Raw genomic sequence first — 18,685 nt, 5'->3', positions numbered from 1 at the left:
GACTCTCAATCAATATTCCTACTCTCTTCAACCTCTGAGATATTATTTGCTTTGAAGATCCAACATTTTTTAAAATGGAAATGAAATTAGAATGAAGAAAGAAAAATTATCTGTCTATATTTCTGTCTTTCTCTGCCCCCTCCCACATGCTAAAATTAGAATTCCTGTATATAACTAGCATTGATCTTTACAGTCAAAAAAGCACAGGTCTCGTTATTAGTTCACGTCAACATTCAACTGCTGCTTCAGTTTGAAAATTGGAGTAGCATTAACTTAAGACTGTCTTTAACTCTCACAGTGCCTCTTTTTAAAAAAAAAAGAATTGCTCATCTGCAGGAGGAACAGGTACTGCAGCTGCCAGCAATAAAATTTCAATCAAATGCATTCCCCACATACTGAATTTAATATATAATAGATATTCAGTGGTAATGGAGCAGAGCTCTAGACCTGGGATAAAGCAGGGAAATGGGACTGACTGGATGCTCGACAGAGAGCCAGCATGGACTTGATGAGCTTAATTGTCCCCTTCTGTGCCGAAATGACTCTGTGGGCAGAATTTTACTTCTGCGGGCAGGAAACAGAAGCTGGAACTGGGGGAACAATCACTCATTCGGATTTTCACAGTGACCCCTATTTCTAGATTCTCCCACAAGGGGAAACATCTTTTCCACATCCGCCCTGTCAAGACCCCTCAGGATCTTGAATCAAGTCGCCCCTTACTGTTCCAAGCTCCAGTGGATACAAGCCTAGCCTGTCCAACCTTTCCTCATAAGACAACCCGCCCATTCCAGTATTAGTATAGTAAACCTTCTCCGAACTGCTTCTAACGCATTCACATACTTCCTTAAATAAGGAGACCAATACTGTACAAAGTACTCCAGATGTGGTCTCACCAATGACTTAACTGTAGCATAACCTCCCTACTTTTGTATTCAATTCTCCTCGCAATAAACTGTAACATTCTATTAGCTTTCCTAATTACGTGCTGAACCTGCATACTAACCTTTTTCAATGCATGCACTAGGACACCCACATCCCTGTGCATCTCAGAGCTCTGCAATCTCTCACCATTTAAATAATATACTTCTTTTTTATTCTTCCTGCCAAAATGGACAATTTCACATTTTCCTACATTATATTCCATTTGCCAGATCTTTTCCCACTTACTTAACCTATCTATATACCTTTGTAGCCTCCTTATTTCCTCTTCACAACTTACTTTCCTACCCATCATTTTGTCTTCAACAAATTTAGCAACCATGCCTTCGGTCCCTTCATCCAAGTCATTTATATAAATTGTAAAACATTGAGGCCCCAGCCCAGCCCAGCCCAGCTCTCTGTGGCACACCACTTGTTACCTCTTGCCAACCACAAAATGATCCATTTATGTCCACACACTGTTTCCTGCTAGCTAGCCAATCTTCTATCCATGCCAATATGTTACCTCCTACACCATGAGCTTTTATTTGCCACAATAACCTTTGATATTGCACCATATCAAATGCCGTCTGGAAATCTAAGTACAATACACCCACCAGTTCCCCTTTATCCACAGCACATGTTACTTCTCCAAAGAACTCCAATAAATTGGTCAAACATGATTTCCCTTTCACAAAACCATGTTGACTCTGCCTGATTACCTTGAGTTTTTCTAAGTGCCCTGCTATAACATCTTTAATAATAGCTTCTAACATTTTCCCTATGACAAATATTAAACTAACCGGCCTGCAGTTTCCTGCTTTTTGTCTCCTTCCTTTTTTGAATAAAGGTGTTACATTTGCTATTTTCCAATCTCCAACCTTCCCTGAATCTAGGGAATATTGGAAAATTAAAACCAACACATCAACTATCTCACTAGCCACTTCTTTTAACACCCTAGGATGAAGTCCATCAGGACCCAGGGACTTGTCAGCCCACAGCTCCAACCATTTTCTCAGTACCACTTCCTTGGTGGTTGTAATTTTCTTGGGTTTCTGGGATGTTACTTGTATTCTCGATAGTGAAGACCGATGCAAAATATCTATTCAATTCATCTTCCATCTTCTTATTTTCCATTATTAATTACCCAGACTTACTTTTTATAGGACCAACGCTTACTTTGTTAACTGTTTTCTTTTCTAAATATCCATAGAAACTCATACTGTTTTTATATTTCTAGCTAGCTTTCTCTCGTACTCTAATTTTTCCCTCCTTACAAATCTTTTAGTCATTCTTTGCTGGTTTTTATATTCGGTCCAATGTTCTGACCTGCCTCCCATCTTTATGCAATTATATGCTTTTTCTTTAAGTCTGATACTATCTTTAACTTCGCTAGTTAACCACGCATGGTGGGTCCTCCCCTTGGAATTTTTCTTTTCCATTGGAATGTATCTATTCTGTGCATTCTGAAATATCTGGTTAAGTGTCTGCCACTGCATCTCTATTGGCCTATCCCTTACCTAATTTGCTAGTTCACTTTCGCTAGCACTGCTTCCTTGCCCTCATAATTGCCCTTATTTAAGTTTAAAATACTAGCCTTAGACCCACTCTTCTCTCTCTCAAACTGAACGTAAAATTCAGTCATATATGATAGCTGCTGTCTAGGGGCGCCTTCACTTTGAGGTCATTCATTAATCCTATCTCGTTGCACAATACCAGGCCTAGCATAGCCTGCTCCCTGGTTGGCTCTAGAATGTGCTGTTCCAAGAAACTATCCCAAAAACATTCTATGAACTAATCTAGGCTACCTTTGCCCATCTGATTTTTCCAGTCTATGTGTAGATTAAAATCCCCCATGATTATCTCCGTATCTTTCTGGCAAGCTTCCATTATTTCTTCCTTCATACCCCGGCCTACCTTGTGGTTACTGTTAGGGGGCCTGTACACCACTCCCACACGTGATTTCTTGCCTTTATCATTTCTCATCTTGACCCAAATCACTTCTACATCCTGGTTTCCTAAACTTAGGTCCTCCCTCTCTATTGTGCTAATACCATCATTAATTAACAGTCACCCCTCCACCTTTCCCTAGCTTCCTGTCCTTCCTAAATATCATGTACCCTTCAATATTCATGTCCCAATCTATATTGTCCTGCAGCCATGTCTCTGTAATGGCTATCAGATCACATTTATTTATTTCTATTCCCACTATCAGTTCATCTGTTTTGTTTTGAATGCTATGTGCATTCAGATACAGAGCCTTTAGTTTTGTCCTTTTATCACTTTTGTAAACTGTAGCCTTATCTGCTGATTTACTCTTAGATTTGTATTCTCTGTCCCTTCCTATCATGGTCTGTTTATCATTTCCCATATTAATACCTCTCTCTCACGTTTTGTCTCGACTCTTTGATTTACCATATCTTCTCAAATTTGATCCTTGCCCCCACTATTTAGTTTAAAACCCTCTCTACTTCCCTAGTTATATGGCTAGCTAGAACACCGGGTCCCAGCACAGTTCAGGTGTAGACCGTCCCAACGGTACAGCCCCCACTTTCCCCAGTACTAGTCCTAGTGCCCCATGAAGCGGAACCACTTTTACCACACCACTCTTTGAGCCACGCATTCATTTCTCTAATCTTATTTGCCCCATGCCAATTTCCACGTGGCTCAGGTAATAATCCAGAGATGATTACCTTTGAGGTTCTGCTTTTTAATTTAGACCCTAGCTGCTCATATTCCCTCAGCAGAACCTCTTTCCTAGTTCTACCTATGTCGTTGGTACCTACATGGACCACAACCACGCGATCCTCCCTTTCCGACTGCAAGTTCCTCTCCTGCCCAGAGCAGATGTCCCGAACCCTGCTATCCCTTACTACCACTACATTCCTATTTACTCCCCCCGTTTGAATGGCTTCCTGTACCATGGTGCCATGCTCAGTTGGCTCATCCACCTGATCCACCTTGCAGCCCCACTTTCCTTCAAATAGGTTAAGAGAACCTCGATCCTGTTAGACAATTGCAAAGGCTGAGGCTCCTCTGCTTCTACGTTCTGTGTCCCCATACATGTCACACCCTCTCTCCCTGACCATGGACCAAATCAGAAGACCCATTCTAAGGTGTGTGACTGCCTCCTGGTACAAAGTGTCCAAGTAACTTTCCCCCTCCCTGATGTGTCGCAGTGTCTGCAGCTTGGCCTCCAGCTCATTAACTCTGAGCCAAAGTTCCTCGAGACACTTACTGCAGACGTGGTTGCTATGGATCAGACATGGTTGCTATGGATCACACTGGTGTCCACGAGCTCCCACATACTACAGCTGCAACACATCACCTGTCCTGTTATCCTTATTGTGTTTTAAATAACTAATTCATTATTTACTTAATTAATGTTTTAGTTAATGGGTCTCCTCACCAGTACTTAGTATGCCAATTTAAACCTTGGTGATACAATAAAGCTTACCACTTAAAAATTAAACAGAAGAGTAGACTCACCAGCTTCTTACTTCTCTTCTGCTTGTGTGCCTTAATTAATTATAAGGTAATTATATAAATTTTAATTTTTTTCTCTAATTTCCAGCTATTAACACACGCACCCTAACAGTAGTGTACTAACCTAGCTATTTATAGATACTCCCTAACAGCAGCAACTCACGAACCAATCACCTAATAGCTTTCTTGTGATGTCACTGTTTGAATTTTTTCAAACTCAGTCAGCGTGCTGACTCCTGAAGCTGTTTAGCTGCTCCCTCTCAGGTCTAGCTCCACTCCTCTCCCAAAGGTAAGTCTAATTGAATTTCAATTCCACCAGTTGGCGTGGTGGGAAATGAACCTGTGGCCCCAGGATATTACCCCAGGCCTCAGGATTACTTGTCCAGTGGCATTACCACTATGCCACCATCTCCCCCTATCTAAGGAAAGGTGCTGTAGTAATGTTACACAGCAGATTCCTTCAGTAAATACCTGTCCAATGTGTGCATGTCACAAAGTATATCTTCAAAACTGATTACTCTTTTACTTCTCACCCTGCAAAGCTCTCATGCAACCTTACAGCCCTTTCTGTGTTTCACATGCATGGTCATTTAGCAGCACGGCACGTATGCAGGTCATGGGGAACTGTTGTTGCACTAAAATATGACACAACAAATCATTCCAACTATACTGTGTAGTGCAGGACGGCTTCAGCCACCTGGAACAGCTTTATCTCCACATTTAATGACATTGGAAAATAGTAAGTAGTATGTTTCTGTGAATTAACATAAACGAGTGTGTTCAAAGGCTAATACATCTCAGCATTGAGGCGACGTTAATAAACCACTCAAAGGTTTGCCCTTATACCTTCACGATATATACATATAAATACAGATATATATATATATATGGATATCTGAGGTATACAAGCATGAAGACAGTTGTTTAACTTGCAGCTCACACTCTTCCCATTGTCATTTTAACACAGTACAATCAAGTGCAAGTAATAGTTTTCTATAACCTAAGGTAGGGAGTATCCTGGGTTGCTGTTGCATTATTCATAAAAGAAACAACTCTGGAATAACAAATGAGGCAAAAATGGGGGAAATTAGAAACAAAATGCCCTCTATTAACAAAAGTGCATCTTGTTTTGTCTAATTATTGACACTATCAATTTTTTGAATGACCAATCTCAGTGGGGGCCCATTAAATTACTACTTTTTTCTTCTTTGGCCTCCTTGTCTCGAGAGACAATGGGTAAGCGCCTAGAGGTGGTCAGTGGTTTGTGAAGCAGCGCCTGGAGTAGCTATAAAGGTCAATTCTAGAGTGACAGACTCTTCCACAGGCGCTGCAGATAAAACTGGTTGTTGGGGCTGTTACATAGTTGGCTCTCTCCTTGCGCTTCTGTCTTTTTTCCTGCCAACTGCTATGTCTCTTCGACTCGCCATTCTTTAGCCCTGCCTTTATGGCTGTCCGCCAGCTCTGGCGATCACTGGCAACTGACTCCCACGACTTGTGGTTAATGTCACAGGACTTCATGTCGCGTTTGCAGACATCTTTAAAGCGGAGGCATGGACGGCCGGTGGGTCTGATACCAGTGATGAGCACGCTGTACAATGTGTCCTTGGGGATCCTGCCATCTTCCATGCGGCTCAGATGGCCAAGCCATCTCAAGCGCCGCTGGCTCAGTAGGGTGTATACGCTGGGGATGTTGGCCGCCTCGAGGACTTCTGCATTGGAGATACTGTCCTGCTACCTGATGCCAAGGATTCTCCAAAGGCAGCGAAGATGGAATGAATTGAGACATCGCTCTTGGCTGACATACGTTGTCCAGGCCTCGCTGCCGTAGAGCAAGGTACTGAGGACACAAGCTTGAAACACTCGGACTTTTGTGTTCAGTGTCAGTCCGCCATTTTCCCACACCCTCTTGGCCAGTCTGGACATAGCAGTGGACGCCTTTCTCATGCAGTTGTTGATTCCTGCATAGAGACACAAATTACTGGTGATAGTTGAGCCTTGGTAGGTGAACTCTTGAACCACTTCCAAAGCGTGGTCGCCGATATTGATGGATGGAGCATTTCTGACGTCCTGTCCCACAATATTCATTTTCGAGGCTGATGGTTAGGCCAAATTCGTTGCAGACAGCTGCAATCCTGTCGACGAGTCTCTGCAGACACTCTTCTGTGTGGGATGTTAATGCAGCATCGTCAGCAAAGAGGAGTTCCCTGATGAGGACTTTCCGTACTTTGGTCTTCGCTCTAAGACGGGCAAGGTTGAACAACCTGCCATCTGATCTTGTGTGGAGGTAAATTCCTTCTTCTGAAGACTTGAACGCATGTGAGAGCAGCAGGGAGAAGAAGATCCCAAACAGTGTAGGTGTGAGAACACAGCCCTGTTTCATGCCACTCAGGATAGGAATGGAGTACTAAATGCCTACTACAACTTTCAAAATAGATGCACATTTTCTAACCTATATGATCCACAATATTAATTTACTTGTTCATTACTAACACTGAATTTACACCGAAAAAGGGAACTTGTATTTATAATGCGCCTTTCATGGTGTCAGTACGACCCAAAATGCTTTCACGCCAATGAATTACTTTTGAAGTGTGTCACTGTTATAATGTAGGAAACATGACAGCCTATTTGTACACAGCAAAGTCCCACAAACAGCAACGGGACAATGATCTGACAATCTGTTTTTTTAGTGATGTTGATTGAGGGATAAAGTTTGGCCAAGACACAGCTGGGAAAATACCCCTACTCTTCTTGGAAATAATCTCACCATCATTAAAGTAAAACTTTTTTGATACGGCAGGCTACTAGACTGCTATTCCTAATCCTTCTGTTCACTAATGTATGCTGTGTTTTAGCATATTTGCTACAATGCTTCACAGTTGACTAGGTAAAAAAAAACTGCAATGTGGTTGTTATTGTGGAAAAATACAGAATTACTGAACCTCTGCAATTTACACCATTTAAACATACTTATTTCATTTGTTGCAGAAAGGCTACTGCAATCTTTATCGAAAATTAAACTCAACAGTTCATATTTTGTGCCTGTAGTAGATAACAATTGAATATTGATGTCTTCTGCACTGACTTTAAAATAATCTTGATTCTGAGAATTGTAAGTTTGTTTAAATTACATATTTCCCTCCAATGCAATGAAACAAAATTAAGCATAAAAGGGAAAGGAAAATGTTTTTGCAATGCTAAACCAAAGACTTGAACTACCCAAATCTTTACATTATTACCTCCCATTATAAGAGGTTACAGTCCAGTAAATAGTTGTTCCCTAGCCTTGCCATTCATTTCCAGACCAAAATGTTGGGTTATCTCAATGAAGTGGAACTGACAGCAAGATGTTCCGTATTTCCCTCTGGGAATTTTTGCCAACAGAGGTATACGGATTCAAGAGGTAAACTACAACAATATCTTTCTCTTGAATTAACATCTACCTATATCAACAAAGCCAACAAAATCACCTCTCCCCTTCATACATACGTTAAAGACTGAAGGAAAATGGGGGCATGTTACAGTAAAGTAGCTGAGAATGTAAAGTCAGCACATAAACAAAGCTGTGTTAAAGAGTTATAAAAAAAGGAAATGCTGGAAATACTCAGGTCAGGCAGCATCTGTGTCACGAGAAACTGAGTTAATGTTTCAGGCCTGTGATCTTTCATCAGAACTGATAACAGTACTCGCACTGGCTTTGAAGGAAGCTGTGGACTTGCCCTTTCCCGACGACAGTTTAAATCTGGTGTCAAGTCAAGGGAACCTCCAGGTATGCAGCAGCAGTGATGTTAGCAAGCAGGGTAAGCAGCCAATAATATAGAAATATTTCCCCAGACAGCAAACCACTTTATCCTTTACTTTTAACTTAAATTTTCAGGTAGCAAAATAAATGATGATTGGATTCAAAATTTTTTTAAAATACAAACTTTAATCATAATTGAGAAATTTGACATTCTACAAATGTAAAATCAGCTTTTCGGGGCCAGTCAGATTGTTTAGAAGTAATAATAAATTAGTCTTCTTCTTCTCTTCTTCTTTGGCCTCCTTGTCTCGGGAGACAGTGGTTAAGCGCCTGGAGGTGGTCAGTGGTTTGTGGAGCAGCGCCTGGAGTGGCTTTAAAGGCCAATACTAGAGTGACAGACTCTTTCCACAGGTGCTGCAGAAAAAATTGGCTGTCGGGGCTGTTACACAGTTGGCTCTCCCCTTGCGCTTCTGTCTTTTTTCCTGCCAACTGCGAAGTCTCTTCGACTCGCCACACTTTAGCCCTGCCTTTATGGCTGCCCGCCAGCTCTGGCGATCGCTGGCAACTGACTCCCACGACTTGTGATCAATGTCACAGGACTTCATGTCGCGTTTGCAGACGTCTTTAAAGCGGAGACATGGACGGCCGGTGGGTCTGATACCAGTGGCGAGCTCGCTGTACAATGTGTCCTTGGGGATCCTGCCATCTTCCATGCGGCTCACATGGCCAAGCCATCTCAAGCGTCGCTGACTCAGTAGTGTGTATAAGCTGGGGATGTTGGCCGCCTCGAGGACTTCTGTGTTGGAGATGCGGTCCTGCCACCTGATGCCAAGGATTCTCCGGAGGCAGTGAAGATGGAATGAATTGAGACGTCGCTCTTGGCTGACATACGTTGTCCAGGCCTCGCTGCTGTAGAGCAAGGTACTGAGGACACAGGCTTGATACACTCGGACTTTTGTGTTCCGTGTCAGTGCGCCATTTTCCCACACTCTCTTGGCCAGTCTGTTAAAAATCTGTTAAAAATCCAGTTACATCTGAGATGGAAACCCCACATGCCAAATGGAAATATTAATTTCATCGTATGGAACTTTGCCTGAGACCTTTACTGAACATAATTACAAATAACTTTTAAAAAGCAGAACAGAGCAGCAAAGATAGCCACGCACAATTTGCATATGAGAAGCCAAAGGCTGGCAGGAGACAGAGGTGATTACCCAGTCTAGCCAGAACAGTGGGGTTGCTCTCTGATTAAGTTACCTATTATGGTTTTGTCAATATTGATCGTCAAAAGCCATCGATGCCCATTGACTTTGCAAGAGCCAAACCCCACCCCTCCCCACCATGTATGTCCGAACAGCCTTGAATTTCAAAGATCATTCCAGAAGATGCTGATTCAAAAACAAAGAGCTGGTCACATCACATGACTGCTTGTATAACTCAGAGTTTGTGAATTGTGCCTCAGGAGACTGTAACTGTAAGCCAGCAAGTAAGCTGCAATCCCTCTCTCCAGTAAAGTTCAAGAAAAGCCTCAGCTGCAAACCTACAGTCCAGCACAGCCAGCAACCAGGGGACACGGATAAAGCCCCTTTTCTGCCTTTCAGAACCTGAGATGCGAACCCGAACCGTGTGTGGCCCAGCAAGGACTTCAGGACTGCAATTTCAACTAAGGACTCTGGGACTAACTTCAGTATTTAAACTCCATTTTTATTAAGGACTCTACTCCAACCTCCCAACTCTGTTTTATTTTCCCTCTGTAATCTATGTGTGTGTGCCTCTCGTGTAGTTCTGAGCGTGGATGCGTCACATATTTTAGTAATTTTAATCGGTTTAGACTAAGAGCTGGGACTAAGAGCTACCGACCCGCTGATTGGCAGGCAGCTCACTGAGGCGGGACCACCTCCCTCAAGTGGGTGGAAATCCTGTCTCAGGTCAATTAAAGCCCGGGGACCTGTAAGATGAGGGTTGGATCCCCAGGCTAGGCAGAAGTGGGCTCGCCACCGACTTGTATGTCGATGGTGAAGTCCCGTCCGCCTATGGTAAAATCCAGCGCACTGTGTTAAAAGGATAAACCCTGTTGTGGTCAAACCAGAAGGGAAACCGGAGACCCCTTCCTTACCTGGTCAAAACAGACCTCATTCAACAAGTTATAACTTCTTCGAGGCTTTTTACAGAAAGGGTAACATAGTAAAAGTGCAATTCACTGATTGCTTAGGGATTGCACTCTGGGGAGACAACAGTCCACCTGCTGGTGGAAACAAGAAAAAATGATGGCAATTTCCAGATTTCCACGTTAACCTCTGCATGTGCAGACTCCAGAAGTTAGTCAGTTTCAGTGGAGTAATGATGGTGAACGCTGACAGTTTTGCTGCCACTAGCTTTGCAAAATCCAGGCCATTGCACCTCATCCATTGAGGCTACATCCACAATAAATATTTTAAACAACTTCTCCAATGATCTACTGTTAATTTAAATTAGCGGTACAAAATTCCAAATAAATTCTTATTTTATGAATATTCAAGTTCTATTAGTAGACTAAATGCAACAATGAATGATAATATTCGAAGAAAAAATCTAGAAGGCAGTAGAAAAATTACACAATTTGCTTTCACAAAGCAAAAATCAATCTAAGTCTAAAAAATACAAGCAAGACATAAAAACCTACAAGACATAGAAACAGAAAAAAGGAGCAGGAGGAGGCCATTTGGCCCTTCGAGCCTGCTCCGCCATTCATTATGATCATGGCTGATCATCCAACTCAGTAATCTGTTCCCGCTTTCGCCCCAGATCCTTTGATCCCTTTAGACCCAAGAGCTATATCTAACTCCTTCTTGAAAACATACAATGTTTTGGCCTCAACTGCTTTCTGTGGTGGCGAATTCCACAGGCTCACCACGCTCTGGGTGAAGAAATTTCTCCTCATCTCAGTCCTGAAAGGTTTACCCCGTATCCTTAGACTATGACCCCTGGTTCTGGACTCCCCCACCATTGGGAACATCCTTCCTGCATCTACTCTGTCAAGCCTGTTAGAATTTTATATGTTTCTATGAGATCTCCCCTCACTCTTCTGAACTCCAGTGAATATAATCCTAACCGACTCAATCTCTCCTCATATGTCAGTCCCGCCATCCCAGGAATCAGTCTGGTAAACCCTCACTGCACTCCCTCTATAGCAAGAACGTCCTTCCTCAGATAAGGAGACCAAAACTGCACACAATATTCCAGGTGTGGCCTCACCAAGTCCCTGTATAATTGCAGCAAGACGCCAACATATCGTTTGCCTTTTTTACCGCCTGTTGGACCTACATGCTTACCTTCAGCGACGGGTGTACGAGAACACCCAGGTCTCGTTGCATATTCCCCCTCTCAGTTTATAGCCATTCAGATAATAATCTGCCTTCCTATTTTTGCTACCAAAGTGGATAGCCTCACATTTATCCACATTATACTGCATCAGCCATGCATTTGCCCACTCACTCAACTTGTCCAAATCACCCTGAAGCCTCTCTGCATCCTTCTCACAACTCACCCTCCTCCCCAATTTTGTGTTATCTGCAAATTTGGAGATATTACATTTAGTTCCCTCATCTAAGTCATTGATATATATTGTGAATAGCTGCGGTCCTAGCACCGATCCCTGCGGTACCCCACTAGTCACTGCCTGCCATTTGGAAAAAGACCCATTTTTCCCTACTCTTTGTTTCCTGTCTGCCAACCAATTTTCTACCCATCGCAATACACTACCCCCAATCAAATGCGCTTTAATTTTACACACTAATCTCTTATGTGGGACTTTGGCGAAAGCCTTCTGAAAGTTCAAATAAACCACATCCACTGGCTGTCCCTCATCAACTCTACTAGTTACATCCTCGAAGAATTCTAGTAGATTTGTCAAGCATGATTTCCCTTTGTAAATCCATGCTGACTCTGTCCGATTCTACCACTGTTCTCCAAGTGCTCTGCTATAAAATCTTTGATAATGGACTTTAGAAGACCAAGGATTTGTATCCTGGAACTAAAAATGGTTAAAAATACATTAAAAACAAAATACTGTGAACGCTGGAAATCTGAAAAAGAAACAGCAAGTGCTGGAAATACTGAGCAGGTCTGGCAGCATCTGTGGAGAGAGAAATCATCGATCTGAAACGTTAACTCTGTTTCTTTCTCCACAGATGCTGTCAGACCAACTCAGTATTTCCAGCACTTTCTATTTTTATTATGGTTAAAACTATAGTTGTCCGATGGCCACTCCCTGCCCTAACAATTCATATTTTGTTTAACAAACGACTGGCTTACAATTGCAATTCTATGTAAGTTATTTGTTAAAAATAACATGAATTGTTTGGGTAGGGAGCAGCTGTCAAACAACACAATTTTATCCTTCAGTTCCACCATATAGATCCTTACAACCAAGGTTTTTATGCCTTGTCTGGTATTTTTTAGACTTGGATTGATTTTTGGTTTGTGAAAGCAAATTGTAGATTTCACCAACAGTCAGTTTTATTGATCTAAATGCTCCCAAATAGTTTAGAATCAGGTCTTGAAATAGCTTTGCAACACATAGTTGGCATTGTGCTGTAATTTTCCAAAAAGTAATATTGGCCCTGATGTTCTATTAGAAATAATGGTGAGACTGGGCCACAGTAGAAAGCCACAGGGGTGCTGATGGCAGAGAAATGGGGGTCCGCCATAGACAGGGTGAAAATATCGCACATCACCATATCCAGGGGATGCATGCCATGTGAAGGAATCCGACCACAATAATAAGGGATTATAAGTTTAAAAGAGTTGTTTTCCTATGAATTCAGGCTTAAAAGATTAAAAGCAGTGTTCATCTGCCTGGGTAGAAAAAGTTCATAAACATGCCTAGATGTGCCCCTGTGGTCAAAGATGCAGCATAATTGCTTCTTCCTAGAACACAATGGCAGGTTGTGAAAACAGGAACTCACTCCTAAAAGTCATGATCATCACCTCAGTAAGGCACTGATAATACAATTTTCATAAATAATCATTGTAAGCTACCACAGTGTAACAATGGATAACATGATTTTCTGTGGATGGGCCGAAATCACCTGTCAACTGGATCTGGGAAACTGAGTTATAATGTTAACACACTAGAAAGTTTACCACCATTTGCAACTTCCAGTATCCTGCTGGCTCTAAGGATATGTTGACCAGCATGTCTGCTCACAGCTTCCTGCTGGCTCAGCCTTTTCTTAGAATTTAAACGATGTGGATTTTAACTAGAAATTAACAGTTGTACATCCTTATTTGGGAAATAGAGGGGGATGAACCTACTTGCAAAGAGGTAACACCCCTATACATAGAAAAATTAGTTATGCAGCTTAGAAACATTATAAATACTGGAACCATACAGTGGATTCACTCCAGCCTTTCTCATGGTAAAGGTACAGCTACAGTGGTGCGGTAACGAAAGTTCTCCCCTTAACTGGGATAGAGGTATCTCGCTAAACTCTGTAGCTTTCTACTCGGGGATTTAAGGTACATATTACTTTAAATGTTGATGGCTATCTTAAATATTTTACTGTAATAATATTTAGACTTCATAATTGGATTCTCTACTGGGAACAAGATTATATTTTCGTTTCCTAGAACTATTAACGTTGCGATTGACTTTCCAACCAAATTTGAAATGAATGTTTGGTTCTTTAACAAACTTTAATATAATTTAGAAATTATGTTGTCTCATATAGTCTTCTGTATCCCAAACTCGAGAACCCATCTCTGTACACTCTTCATTGGGGAGGTATATTATTGAGGGGGGACGCCGGAACCCATATAATATCCGGGTTGTTATAATCTGGCTAAAACTTGTTAAAAAGGCTATCCAGAGGACGGTAATATTCTCAGCTGGTTCCTTTCCTTTGCGGAGAGTTAGATCAGTTCTTCAGATCCAGTCAGATGCCTGTAAGATATGTCTTTCTCAACCTTAAGTGTGAGGAGTACGCCTGATCCAGGATAGCCCCAAAAAGGGGCTAGGATTATAATCCACTTCAGGTAATGCTCCCTGTGCAATGAACTGACAATTCCTTAGTGGTCATTTCATTGTTCTTAGCAGCATGAGTATCTGCTGACTGTCCCAATCTCTCTCAACCATCTTCTCTTATGTCTCCCACAGGACCCACTGCAAACGGGAAAGAGCCCAGACATCACCAGCAAGATCCCAAGGAATCAGAGGAGGATGACACCTCAGACACATCTTTCCTGTGCACCCTCCACCTGCGCAGCTACTTGCACGGTGGTGGGTCCTCACACATTATTAGATTGGCAGATGCTGCTCACGACTGGTCGGAGCAAGCTTGAAGAAGCTTGATCCTATTTCCTCTAATGTCCTTCCCTCGTTGGCAATGGAATTTCGAGCCTTGCTTAACACCCCACCCCGTCATGACACCCATTAACAGAGGGACCCGTTTCCCCCAACCTCCCTCCAATCCCAGGCCCCCAAAGTGCCCTTGTTTAGGGTGTAGAGAGGTAAGACATAATTCTTCACATTGAGCATCACTGGTTGCCTGGAATGAGGGCCTTCTCTGACTCTTCCCTCTTCAGTGCTGCTTCTTGCTTCTGTCCTACCATTCCAGCTCACTCCCCACCGTGTCACTGCCTCCTCCTCCCTGTCGTGGTTCTGACGGTGTGTCGAACCACTCCTTCTAACGAAAATACAAAACTGGCTCTTTAACAAGCTGACAACAAGCTTGTTAATGGGCTTAAGTGGCCATTTTCCCCCAACAGATGGGGTGCCTCTTCTCGCTGCCACCACTACCTTTCAAACTCGGAGCTTTCCAGTTTTACACCAGGAAACTGGCACGCCGAGCTGTTGGGGCGGGGGTGGTGGGTTTAAGTGACCACCCGTCCCCTTTCCCACTCTCAGGAACAAATAGAAATCCCACCCTGCGTGCCTAAGTGAGGACTCATCAGTCTGATTGGTTAAGGAGTTATGCAGTTGCTTGCCCTGTTCACATAGGTCCTGAATCCCCTGCAGAGGGTGCCATGCTATTTTTGTTTCCTAATAGCCACCATTTCCAATGCAAAAGACCACAGAAGGCCTGTGGACAAGTGTAAGTGTAATGACTGTCGAGTGCTGTTTGTTCACTGCTGACTGCACAATCCGGGCCAGTATGAAAACTGCTGATACCCCGTCACTCGAAAGAACTGAACGTAACCATCCGAACAAACCCTTCAATTAAAATGCTGCTGAAATAATAAAGTCTCCTTAGTAAAGAGCAGCAATAGGTGAATAAAAATGTATCTGCAAGAATAACTAGATTTTTAATATTGCTAACACAGAGAAGATTTCCATTGTGTGCTATGTGCAATGGATTGTAAACACATCTGTTATCAATAGATTTACAATTGTCTTATACATAATGTAGAAAGGAAATTTCACCATTGCGTGAAATTTCTTGCTGTGCCCTGCACAGTGGCGCAGTGGTTAGCACCGCAGCCTCACAGCTCCAGCGACCCGGGTTCAATTCTGGGTACTGCCTGTGTGGAGTTTGCAAGTTCTCCCTGTGTCTGCGTGGGTTTCCTCCGGGTGCTCCGGTTTCCTCCCACATTCCAAAGACTTGCAGGTTGATAGGTAAATTAGCAATTTCCCCTAGTATAGGTAGGTGGTCGGGAAATATAGGGACAGGTGGGGATGTGGTAGGAATATGGAATTAGTGTAGGATTAGTATAAATGGGTGGTTGATGGTCGGCACAGACTCGGTGGGCCGAAGGGCCTGTTTCAGTGCTGTAGCCCTTAAAAAAAAAATAACTGTGTGTGCTTGTCACCTCAGGAAACCAGCTTACTCTGTTCCTGCTGTGAGATCAGAACACTGCAACATTTCAATGTTCCTTTATCTTGATTTGCATGCAGCTCCATAATTTATGCCCCATGTTTCACACAAATAATTGTCCACATACATGAAACAATTCCATGCAGTCTGTGATCGACACCTCATGATCATTAGTTGGTTAATACTGCACTAGGAACAACTACGGTTCATCACAGATTCAGGTTCGAAGGCAATGCAGAAAATTCACATCCCTGCCGTGGCAAAACTAAGCATTTTTGCCATCATGCCTAGGAAGAAACTAGCTTCACCAAAACAAATAACAAAAAAATACATTTCTACCCAGATCCTAGATTAATTTGCTATTTAAATGACATCGGTTGGTCAGCTCTGTCTAATTGACAAGTCACAGCATTTCTACCCTTTGTACAATTTAGTGCTTCTATTGATGTGTTGCAAAGGCACTGCGGGATAATCCTTAACTGGATCTAAACTATAATCAATAAACAACTAGAAACATTCTTAAATACTCGTCAGCTGTAAACAGAAGAGTTTCAAACTGACATCTGATCTATGGTCTTTTACCTCTATTATACAGATCCAGTGTGTTAACCTATCTGTCTTTAATACACCAGAAAAACTCTGCCAACGTCTTTCCAACAAATATGTACAACCTACTACATCTGTTTCAAATGAAAAGACTAGAGAGAAGTTGCAGTAGTGCTCTGAAATCATGAATGCACAATTATATAAAATTCATGCTTTTTAAAAATTGCACTTTCACAGCAAGCATAAGCATGCGATTGCTGTATATCAGAGAAACAAAAATACAAAACAGAAGGAAGCTTAAAAAACATAAAAAGCCAGCAAATTAGCAACAGATGGAAAAAGTCCATCATTTTTATACTTAAATAACAACTGTAATAAAGATAAAAGTATTCACAACAATAAGTGTGTAAATTCCTACCTGAAGGCAAATAGCAAGATTCACTCTGCAGCCAAACGATGTACTAACTGCCCTTGGGTTAAGGTTCAGGTCCTTAAATAACTTAGAAAAAGACTGGGTGAGCGCTATTCGAGGGCGCTCTTCTGCGACAACAACACAGGTCCGTACACGAGATAGATCCAATCCCCTCGTCTAAAAGCAGAAAAGTACAACAAATTGGCAAACAATGATAAAAAAAAAAATCATTTAACTGTGGAATAATGTTAAAGATCAGTGTGCAAATCGGCCATTAATGATTATTGATACACGAACATACGAATTAGGAGCAGGAGTAGGCCACTCGGCCCTTCGAGCCTGTTCCGTCATTCAATAAGTTCATGGCTGAACTGATTACTCCACATTTCCACCTACCCCCGATAACCTTCCACCTCCTTGCTTGTCAAGAATCTATCTACCTCTGCCTTAAAAATATTAAGACTCTGCTTCCACCGCCTTTTGAGGAAGAGAATTCCAAAGACTCACGACCCTCATCTCTGTCTTAAATGGGTGACCCCTTATTTTTAAACAGTGACTCCTAGTTCTAGATTCTCCCACAAGGGGAAACATCCTTGCCACATCCACCCTGTCAAGATCCCTCAGGATCTTATATGTTTCAAACAAGTCACCTCTTACTCTTCTAAATTCCAGCAGATACAAGCCTAGCCCGTCCATTCCAGGTATTAGTCTAGTAAACATTCTCTGTACTGCCTCCAACCTTCCTTAAATGAGACCAGTACTGTACAACCTCCCTACTTTTGTATTCAATTCCCCTCGCGATAAACAATAACATTAGAGTCATAGAGTTTTACAGCACAGAAACAGGCCCGTCGGTCCTAACTAATCCCATTTCTCCGCAATTGGCCCGTAGCCTTGTATGTTGTGGCGTTTCAAATGCTCATCTAAATACTTCTTGAATGTCATGAGTGTTCCTGCCTTTACCACCTCTTCAGGCAGTGTGTTCCAGATTCTAACCACCCTCTGGGTGAAAAAATTTCTCCTCAAATCCCCTCCAAACCTCCTGCCCCTTACCTTAAATCTATGCCGCCTAGTTATTGACCTCTCCGGTAAGGGAAAAAGTTTCTTCCTATCTATCCTATCAGTGTCCCTCATAATTTTGTATACCTCAATCATATCCCCCCTCAGCTTTCTCCGCTCCAAAGAAAACAACCCCAGCCGATCCAGTCTGTCTTCACAGAATCACAGAATAATACAGTGCAGAAGAGGCCCTTTGGCCTCTGCACCGATGCATTAGAACACCTGACCTGTCTACCTAATTCCATCTGCCAGCACTTGGCCCATAGCCTTGAATGTTACGACGTGCCAAGTGCTCATCCAGGTACTTTTTAAAGGATGTGAGGCAACCTGCCTCTACCACCCTCCCAGGCAGGGCATTCCAGACTGTCACCACCCTCTGGGTAAAAAAGTTCTTCCTCAAGTCCCCCTTAAACCTTCCACCCCTCACATTAAACTTGTGACCCCTCATAACTGACCCTTCAACTAAGGGGAACAGCTGCTCCCTATCCACCCTGTCCATGCCCCTCATAATCTTGTACACCTCGATCAGGTCACCCCTCAGTCTTCTCTGCTCCAGTGAAAACAACCCAAGCCTATCCAACCTCTCTTCATAGCTTAAATATTCCATCCCAGGCAACATCCTGGTGAATCACCTCTGCACCCCCTCCAATGCAATCACATCCTTCCTATAATGTGGCGACCAGAATTGCACACAGTACTCCAGCTGTGGCCTTACCAAAGTTCTGTACA

General features: G+C 42.6%; 1 protein-coding gene across 5 annotated transcripts in view; it reads right to left on the bottom strand.

Moving 5' to 3' along the window:
- LOC137349461 (disco-interacting protein 2 homolog C) overlaps positions 1 to 18,685 on the bottom strand; it is a 635,092-nt gene that overhangs the window by 59,708 nt on the left and 556,699 nt on the right. For all 5 annotated transcript variants that reach the window (XM_068014972.1, XM_068014974.1, XM_068014973.1 and 2 more), the window contains one exon: positions 16,904 to 17,074. In XM_068014972.1, the coding sequence (XP_067871073.1) occupies positions 16,904 to 17,074 (171 nt within the window). The remainder of the gene's footprint in view (positions 1 to 16,903; positions 17,075 to 18,685) is intronic.

The sequence above is a fragment of the Heterodontus francisci genome, chromosome 2, assembly GCF_036365525.1.
Source record: "Heterodontus francisci isolate sHetFra1 chromosome 2, sHetFra1.hap1, whole genome shotgun sequence".
Lineage (NCBI taxonomy): Eukaryota > Metazoa > Chordata > Chondrichthyes > Heterodontiformes > Heterodontidae > Heterodontus > Heterodontus francisci.
The sequence above is the reverse complement of the archived record's forward strand: the minus strand, read 5'-3'. Positions and strand labels throughout refer to the sequence as shown.